At 34.3% G+C, this 10,137-nt stretch overlaps 1 protein-coding gene and 1 non-coding gene across 2 annotated transcripts; both read left to right on the top strand.

Moving 5' to 3' along the window:
* Positions 1 to 921: 921 nt before the first annotated feature.
* On the top strand, positions 922 to 6,558 carry LOC105049795 (uncharacterized). The gene is made up of 2 exons (XM_010929555.4): positions 922 to 1,875; positions 6,254 to 6,558. Exons 1-2 carry the CDS (start codon positions 1,117 to 1,119, stop codon positions 6,383 to 6,385), a joined length of 891 nt encoding a protein of 296 aa, XP_010927857.2. The 5' UTR covers positions 922 to 1,116; the 3' UTR covers positions 6,386 to 6,558.
* A 1,888-nt stretch (positions 6,559 to 8,446) lies between these two features.
* Positions 8,447 to 8,528, top strand: TRNAS-AGA (transfer RNA serine (anticodon AGA)). Its single transcript has one exon. It is a non-coding gene; the product is annotated as a tRNA-Ser (tRNA).
* The last annotated feature ends 1,609 nt before the right edge of the window (positions 8,529 to 10,137 follow it).

Below are 10,137 nucleotides of genomic sequence, written 5' to 3'. Positions count from 1 at the left end.
CCCCAATCAAACTAGTATTGGAGTAGGGATTGGATACAAATATAATAATAATATATTTGTATTTGTATCTATATTTTTTTAATAAATATGAATATAGATATAGATATTAAAAAGACAACAAAATTAATATTCATATTTCTTCTAAATAGATATTGATAAAAGTCTAATACTAATTATACCATATTTTTCTATCCTAATACAAATATAACTTGCATATTATTTGGATATAGATCAAATTTTTAATAAAATTATTAAAGTAAATTAATATTAATTATATAATCATAAAAGAATGGAATAGAATTCACTATATAGATTGCATGTAATAAATAAGTGACTAAAAATCTAAGGCAAAAATGAAAATAAAAAATAATATGATTAGATTTTTTGGCATCAAATATTATCATTATGTTTTAGTTATAGTATAAGTAAAAAATAATCATGAATCATCAATTTCTAAAAAACTTGTAAGAAAAATTAGAAAGATATATATAAAAATTATCAATATTTAAAAATAAAGCTTCGAAACTATCATAAAGAAAAATATATATTTATTTTTCATCAAATGAAAAAGATATTTGATAAAAATTAATGATTGAAATATAAAATATTATAATATATATTAAATAATTAATTTTAATGATCTGAATATATATGAATAAGTAAAATAAATTAATTATGGATTTTAGCAATTCGTGCCATAATTTTGTGGTTGAGCGCTCACCTCTCATGAGAGATTTCTAAATTTAGGTTAGGATCCAACAAGATTTATAAATAAATATTAAAAATTTGGATTCAGATCCGATGGAATATCAAAATTCTTATCTGAATCTGAACCCGACGCGATGGGATAAACTCCAACCCATTTTCCAAAAGTCCCATTTTTTTCGACTCGGCGCCTCTCGCGCTACATTGCTGATAGATTCCAGATTCTCTCTCTCCCATCATCACCCTAACAATCTCTCTCGCTCTCGCCTCAATCGCCTCTCCTTCCCATTTCCCTTTCTCTTTCTTCCAACCCCCTTTCGCTCTCGCGCCAAATCGGCCTCGTTCCTCTCATCTTCTTCTTCTCTCTAGGCTGAGAGGCTTTTTGTCGGCTTCTTCTTCTTCTTGGCCGGCATGGAAGAACCCGTCGACTTCCATGACTGGGAGCTCCTCCAGACCTCTGAAGTGGCCGAAAATGTGAAGCCTTTGACGGAGTTGGAGGCGGAACCCGATGACGGCGGGGCCATCAAGTCCGACTACTTCGCCCTGGACTCCGACGCGCGGTACCCCAAAAGAGCCGCCTTGGGAGGAGGGGCCAGCGAGGAGGAGGGCCTTGCGGACTCCGATAACCCTAGCTGGGTCGAACCCGAATCCAATTCCCGGTACCTCGACCGTCCGCGAAGGGATTTCGGCGGGTTCTGGTCCGACGAGTCGTCGGATGGCCAAAGGTCGCAGATTGGTAGCGAAAAGGGGGAGCTTGCCCGTGCGGAAGATTCGAAGTTTGGATTGGGGTTCGAAGGGATCGAGGATGGGCATCAGATTTCCGATGGGGAGGAAGATAGGAAAGAAGCGAGTTCTGGGGGAATTAGGGAGATTGGAGGAGGCGAGATGGAGAACGAGAAGCCTGGCAAACTAGGCTCTGATGTATCGGCGGAAATGGGGGAGAAGAGAATGAGTTCGAAGAACGTCTCGGTTGGTGAAGAAGAGAAGATGGGAATGGTATGGTGGAAGCTGCCTTTGGAGTTCCTAAAGTTCTGTGTTTTTAGGGTGAAGCCGGTATGGTCCATCTCGATAGCCGCTGCTATTTTGGGGTTAGTGATGCTCGGAAGGAGATTGCATAAGATGAAGCACAAGAGCCGAAGCATTTCACTCAAGATCAGCATTGACGACAAGGTGAGTTTGTTTGCGGATCTATTAGCTTAATTTTCTATATCATATTAATTAGTGGTTCTCTTTGAGCTAGGAAAAGGTAAAATGCCAGGAAAAAGTAATTCTTTTTTTGTTTATTGGTTGTTGATGTCAGGCTAAACTATGTTCAAAAACTATACCATAATACGTATGTGTTGTTAAACTGCATCACTTATAAGTTGCCAAGGATTTTGTAAATGAGCTTAAGATTATTGGAAATTTTAAGATGAAATACGCCGCTCATATTACTCTTCCTGGAAATTCTTTAGATATATTAATTGGTGTTTATTCTTTATGAAAATTCATGAATTTGGTCCATTCTTTATTTTCTTAGATCAATATCCTTCTGTTTTAGTAACCATGTTCATGTTTGGCTCCTCAGTTTTATTTTGAGTATGCTGAAAATTTCCTAATTATAACTTTAAAATGTTGTTTTGTTAATAAGCGTGAAATTAATGCATCACATGTCCATGTGCTGAAATTGCAGCACATGCCGACTGCTGTTCTGCATGCGATGCACATTTCATATGGGCGGTGGCCTTGGAGGCCCCAATTGCAAATTGTTCCATATTTCATCTATATAAGCACTAGAAAACAATGCTTTTAGTAATTAATGGTCCCTTTTCATTTAAGTAGTACAATTATATGATGGCTCAGTAACAGCCCAGTTAGACATTGCTACATCTTGGCAGGAATGCCATCTTTTTCTTAGTGAACTACTCTTCATCACCTTGGCAAGTGGGAATCATTTGTTTCAGGGGGTTAGGTTATGAGGAAAAATAACCTATTTTTGGCTGAATCGGAGTGATTTTGGCTGAACCTATGAACCTGTCAGGAGCAAAAGGTATACTGGAACAAACATGTTCGATCTAGAATCAAGGTTGAAATTCTGGGGAATGGCTTTCAAGTGCTTCTGAAAAGAACAGCTCTGGGTATGATGGTGGAGGCCAGCTTTTGTAGAGCATTGGCATAATTTCTGAAGCTGGGGGAAGAAAACTCTCAAACTTCTGGTGAGGTGTTTGGTAGGTCGGTGGATGCCTTGGAGATGAGATTGAAGCTAAGATGGAGCTTCTTTTAAATGATCTGGGATAAGTGTCCTTCTTAATCCATTTTATTGTTATGCTGTAGGTAAAAATTAAGATGCAGCAGGCACAAATGTCTCATCAATTTTGTGTTTTAAAAATTATTAAAATTGTGAAGCTTTTGCTTATTTGGAGGACCTACATGATGTTGAAAGGATTTGCATGTGTATGGAGGACTTAAGGTGACTTCTCAGCGTACTCATTCTACACATTTTCCTTAGGATGTGGAGCTAAGGTGCATTCGTGCTAAAGGAAATAGAAGCTGAATCACATTGCTAGTGTTTATTAGTCTTTTGTTTTGATCATTGTATGGAGTTTCGAGTCTTGATGACCTTTTGACCATGCTGTAACTTTCATTTGTTGGCTCATATTCTGTGCCTAAATGTTGATGGAAAATAGGGCTGAGCACGGATTGGGTTCGGTCGGGTTGAGAGAAAAATTTCATTCAACCGAATCCAATCGGATTGAAAAAAATTCAACCCGCTGGTGACCGTTTATCATGTATAAACCGTTTGAAACCAAAGTGAACGGTTTGTAACGGGTTCGGATGGGTTGTGTCGGTTTGGACTTCAATGTTGATCCAATGTTGATTTTAAGTCCAATATTGGCCCGCTTAAGCTCATTTTTTTTTTTTTTTGGTCAATTTAATGCAAAAAAAGTCTAAACCTTTAAAATGAAGTTTAAATGAAGTATTGAAGTCTAAATCACACCGTCCCAAATGAAAGTGAGTTTATGAAATACTACATTAGTTAGGTTCAGTTTTATATGGGTTAAAAGTGTAGGAACCGAATCCAACCGCAAATAATTAATTTTTTACAAATCCCAACCTGATTCCACCAATTTATGTCTTTCAACCGGCCGAAACCGATGTTTATTGGTTGGATTGGGTGGGTTTCTTCGGATTTCGGTTATTTGCTCAGTCCTAATGGAAAATGGTGAATGCCTTGTACTACATTTTTACTAGTCTTTTGTTGGACTTTATTGTGTGCCTTAGATGTTGCATATGTGCTTTAGAGGTCCATTGGTATTGCTTTCCAGAGTATGAATAATGTCATTTCTCTGATTGCCCAAAGTTACAAGTTGGCTGTCCCTTCCGCTATCCTTGGGGCCTTTGGTGTGCATGGAAGATATGGAATCTGAAATAAAGGACAATTCTGCATTAAAGATTTTGGGGATGTGAGATGGTTATTCACCAATGAATCACTAGCAATGGAGAACTTTAAGATATTAAAACTTCATAGGGACATGAGTAAGGGCTGGGTTCTCTAGTACAGTATCCTTCAAATATTTGCCTCCTTGTCATGTTTCCTTTCTTGTCAATTAAGCCCTATCATTTGCAACCAGCAAAGGATGTCTTTGCGTATGGGTTTTCTTCATTCATATTTGGCTGATGATATTCATGTCAATGTCTAAGTGTGTCTATATGCATTATGAATGTAAACATATTTTGTGAAAACAATGAAATTATCTGAGAGAAATCTGCATGTTAGAATCATGAAGCATGAAAGCCTTGAAAGGCTAAAGAACAGCCTGAGGATAATTATTTTCATTGTGTATGTTGAAATTAGTTTCATTTGATTAACCTGAAACATATAACGAAGTTTGGAAACATAAAGAACTTTTGGATATGTATGGTATCATCTTAGCAGATGATGAACAATCTGGAAGTGAATTACTGAGTGACACCATGAGATTACAGAAGAGGGTGACTGCACAAAGTCATGGCAAGGACACATACAATATTCAGGCATGTCTAGTCCACTCCAAATTTTAGAGGAAAAAGGAAAGTGGTCCACGTGAAATGGAAAAATGAAGGTATATATGAGTTCTATAAAATATCAAATAGGAGATTTATAACATAGAGTCAAGAGGGATGTTCTCAGCCTCCTAACCAGACACATGCACATAGAAGGATGATTTATCATGGAGGAGTTTAATACTTTCATTTTTTTATGTTTACTAGGGAAAGTGGTCAGGACTTAAAAATAGAATTGAGTAGGGACAGGGTATGGTAAGAGAGGTTTTATTATTTTGGGATCATCTCACTGGATGTTGGAAAATATGTAAGAGGGTAATAAAATTGTAAAAATGCCCATTGATTAATTTCATTTATATTCCCACCATAGCAAAAAATTGACTGGGAAAATAGCAAACTCCTGCAAAAGAATGAAGAAAACAAATTGGGCGAACAATACATATCTTTGTGGAACAATTTGGCTTTATATTTAAAGGTTCATTCATCAAGGCTATTCTAGTTGTGGTTATAGACAGTGTGTGTTTTTGAGAAGATTTTGTACTTGTTTTTTTATCTTCTGATATAAAGCCTTTAATGGAGGATGATGCAGCTTGTTATAGGAGGGACAAGGAATGATAAATCTGGTCCATGGTTGCTAAAGGTTGTGAATAAGGTTCTGGAGAATCTTAATTTAGCACAACTTCTGGTCCAATAGTAAATTAGTCTGTTTAGGTCTCTCCCCCCAACACCGCGGAAAAAAAAAAAAAAAACTCTTTTTTTCTTTTTCTTTGTTTATTTATTTTTGGGAATGGGGATGACCATTGTATCATATAATTTGTGATCTCAAGAGTGGGTAAAAACAAATCACAGAAGGGAAAAAAATATAATCTTAAAAACATTTTGCTTCCACGACTTTGTCCTTGGAATGAAGACTTTTATTCTGCTATGCTGGACATTTGGGTGATCCACATGGAAAACATCATTTAGACCAAAACATGCATCCAGGTTGTGCTGAGATACAAATTTCTGCTTTTTGTTCAACAGATTAGCCTTCACTTTTAATTTTACTCCAAGCTTTCAACATCCTGTTCAGTAACATATTGATGTTTGTATTGCTTTTGAGGAGAAATTGGTCGAGCCATCCTTTTCAGTTTCATGCTTTGACTCTTCTACATGAACCACAGAAACTACTAACTCAAACTTACACTGCTATGTGCTGAATCAGTTAGATTATGAAAACTAAGCTTGGTTCCATTCTATCCACTTCCTAGTCTGATTCTGCCTCAAATATTGGTGTCTTTAGATGCTTTGGCCCATGAATAACTGATGGTTCTGCTTTCTGCTATTGTAATGCAACTCTTCTTCTGAAGCAGAGTTAGTACTTGTTAGAGAGAATGCTGGCTGACAAAAAAAGTTTGGTTTATGATATATACATGTATTGGTGTTTCACAACAAGATAATTTCATTGAAAATGACCGACTCCCGCATGGTCCAGCAGTTGGTCTCCTGAATGACCTTTTCCTCTGATGAGTTTCAAATTTTGCAGAAGGCAACCCACTTCAAGATCCATGCTTCACGTCTAAATGAAGCATTCTCAGTGGTGAGGCGTGTTCCCGTCTTAAGAGCTTCGCTCCCAGCTGGCAGTGTGACCCCATGGCCTGTGGTGGGCTTTCAATGAGTTGATGAGCCCAGATATATGGAAGAAATGTACTTGAAGCGCAGGAGGCACACCTCATTCGCCCTATTTCTCTGTATATATCCTTTTCAAGTTATGCAGCAGACCTCCACATCTAAATGTGTGTGTTAGATTGACTCATCTCATTTCAGGGCCTGGCTTGTCACTGTTGTCCATATGTTTGCTTTGCAATGGTCCCCTGGCAGTCAACTATTTATTATATAATTATGTTTTTACAAATTAAAGGTTCCCTAGAGCCATTGTGATGACAACATGCAGATATATAATGTTGTTTAGGTGTTTCTGGCTGAGAGCTCGGGTGCTGTCGATATTTTCTGGTACCCTCATGGAGTTGGAATTTTCCCAGGTGGCTCCTCCAAATACTAGAGGAAAACAACGACTCCATGCAAATCATGGTGGCAAGCGCATCATATTTTTAAGAAAAAAAAAAACACAAGGAAAAACGAAGATGAACATTTTGGAAAACAAAATTGGATATTATAAAATAGTTAGCTACATTCACAAGAGACTTTGTCACGCCATCAACTAGTCCCTAAATCAAGTTATCTTAATATGTTTGTTAGCCTAAGTATTGTCTTCAATGTGCCCACGACGTTCCACCCCTTTGAAGACAATCTTGCTGTCAAGGGTGCGCTACACATCATAAAAAAATATTATAGTCGTGCAAGCTTACCTTGATGTTATGAAGACAATGGGGACAAATATGGATTCTCATCCAAGCAACGAAGTAGGTTGGCAGATTTGCACAATCGGATCACTAGAGTCTATTTTTTTATGAATAAATATTATAAAAAAATTAATCAATTTTTTATTAATCAATTTATTTATGTTCTAATTTTTTCAAGATTGGTAAGTTTTTTATCTATAGGTAGCATTTATTCATGAAATAAAAAAAAATCTTATCATGTAGGGGGTGGCTAAATCATTTTTCATCAATCAGAAAAGTAACTTTTTAATTCATTTCTAACATATCCTAAACTTATAATATAATATAATATTTATATAATATATTATAATAATATAATATCAAATAATATAATATAATATACTATAATATATTATAATAATATAATAATATATATCAATCTAATAATATTATATAATATATATTATATTAATATAAGATATTAATATTATATTATATTATAATAATATATAACAATAAAATAATAGAATATTATAATATTGTAATGTTATAATATAACATTATAATATAATATAATAAATACTAAAATATATAATAATAATAATATAATATAATATATATTATATATTTATATAATACTATAATAATAATATAATAATATAATAGATTTTATATATAATACTATATATTAATATCATATAATATATCATACTATACTATTATTATATATAATAATATTATATAATATATATTATACTATACTAATATAATATATTAATATAATATAATATATATTATATATAATAATATTTATATAATAAAAGATGTTATGAAAATATGGATAAATCATAGCAACTTACCCAGATTTCGAAGTCATTTTTTAATGCACAAAAGAGTATAGATAAATTATTTTTTTACATAAATATTGTTTAAAAATATTTATCCAAAAAATATAATTTTTCGAATAAATCTTTTACTTATAGAGCACCTTAAATTAAACCAATAAGCATTAAGGAGATTTTGAAGAATGCACATGCAGCTTGCATATGTTTTCAAGTTAATCATGCGACATTTTATCTCATTGAAAATAACATATATCATGAGCAAATGGCCTAAAATTCTAGAGAGATCATATGAAAGTCTCTACAATAAAAAAATAGAATCATATATCATGAAAACCTTAAATCAAGGATGGATTCAGAAATCAAGCAGAACCAAAAGAATTGTTAAGTTAAAAAAAAAGGTAGAGTTCAAGTAGGAGCATGGTAGTAACACGGATATTTTTATAACAAGGAACTAAAAGATCTATAAGTAAATGGTTTGACAAAAAGGACGCCGAATGGATACCCAGACCGTTACTGATACTCTACCAAAGTTTGCACACCTGCCCATCACTTGTGGTCGTGCCGGAGTGGTTATCGGGCATGACTAGAAATCATGTGGGCTTTGCCCGCGCAGGTTCGAATCCTGCCGACCACGGCTATCGTTTTTTTTTTTTTTTTTTTTTTGAGTTATTCCACCTCCACTTTTGAGCAGCATTTGATTTAATTTTTATTTTTTAAATTTTGTTATTCTACTTGCACTACCTTAGCATTGAGCAGGTTCTTGCACCAAACGTAGAGGGCTGGGTGTTGGCTGTGGCATTGCCGGATATGTATGCTTGATCCTATTCATGACTTATCATGTTGAAGTATCATGGCACTGCTGTTTGCAAGGGATAGAAGGTTGCATCAGTCATGTTCATCTAAAATTGCATTTTGCTTCTAATTTTTACGGTCCCGAGCACAAGTGACGCACGTGAGAAGTCAAAAAATAGGGGTTTTGACCTTTGTTTGATTAAAAAGTTGTTCCAATACCAATATGATTTTAGTAGGAGTGTACATGTATATCAAAACTTGATAATTAAATTTGATTATTTTCTAATAATTAGGTTCAGATTTGATTTAAGTTCTTTATAAGCCTATTGAACTAAAATTTGATTCTCCATATCAAACTTTAATCTAGCTACGTTCACAAGTCAGATCTTTAGTAAATCTCCACTACGATCCAGTCAGATCAAGTCCAGACATAAAGTCTCAAATCGATGATCTGAATTATTACATATGATCGATATTTTTTTTTTTATACTGTTTACATATAAAAACATTACATAATTTGAAAATCTTTAACCTATACATCAATTGTCAAAAATTTAGATTGTTTAAATAATATAAAATACTTTTTTTTGACCACTAAATACCTGGGATAAAATTATCTAAAACATATAATTTTTATGTGTAAGTAGTTTAAAAGTAGTAGATCACATCTAATGATTTGGATAATCGAGGTGAAGTCCATCTCTCTCTCTCTCTCTCTCTATATATATATATATATATATATATGCCCTTGAAGATACTTATTGTTTTAAAATTTAAAAAAATAAGTTTTAATGATTAATCTTATTTTTAAACTAATATATGAATGGAAATATAAAAATATATTATATGTTGTGTTGCATAAAGATGTGAAAAATAGTAATATACAAGATCAAATCAAGTTGGGTCTAGTTGGGATGGATTGGGCTAGGTAGGCTAGCTGGGATTAAGCTCACTTAGCCCAACTTCTTTGGGCTTGGTGGGTTGGTCCCGAGCTTACAGATACCATATCTGGTTAAGTCCTGGATTTCGGACATGAGTTTGGGCAGCATCGGATAAGGCTCGACAAATTTTGTTGACGAGACCCAAGTCTAGACTGAAAATGGCCTAACCCAACGCAGCTGAAATCTACCTAAATACAGTACAAATTAATTATAGATTAAATGAGAGCCAATTGTCGCAACCTCAATGCTTGTCGGCAAGAAATAACTGCATGCGCTAGCAAACCTAATACTTATTGGGATGTGACAACTAGACTACCTCTAATTCAGGAGGCTTGCTCACACCATAATTAGATCTATAATACATGACAGAAGAAGAAGAAAAAGGAGAAAAGAGGGCAAAAGGAGAGGGCAACTCTATATTCTCAATCTCAAATTTCAATATTACAATTTACAAACTTATATACTCAATTATATAGCAATGGGTTTGTTTATATATTCAAAATCCTAATC

The sequence above is a fragment of the Elaeis guineensis genome, chromosome 8, assembly GCF_000442705.2.
Source record: "Elaeis guineensis isolate ETL-2024a chromosome 8, EG11, whole genome shotgun sequence".
NCBI lineage: Eukaryota > Viridiplantae > Streptophyta > Magnoliopsida > Arecales > Arecaceae > Elaeis > Elaeis guineensis.
The sequence above is the reverse complement of the archived record's forward strand: the minus strand, read 5'-3'. Positions and strand labels throughout refer to the sequence as shown.

Excerpts from the sequence above, each read along its gene's own strand:
- LOC105049795 (XM_010929555.4), top strand. The coding sequence starts at position 1,117 with ATGGAAGAACCCGTCGACTTCCATGACTGGGAGCTCCTCCAGACCTCT. Across the intron at positions 1,876-6,253 it reads AGATCAGCATTGACGACAAG|AAGGCAACCCACTTCAAGAT; the intron begins GTGAGTTTGTTT and ends CAAATTTTGCAG.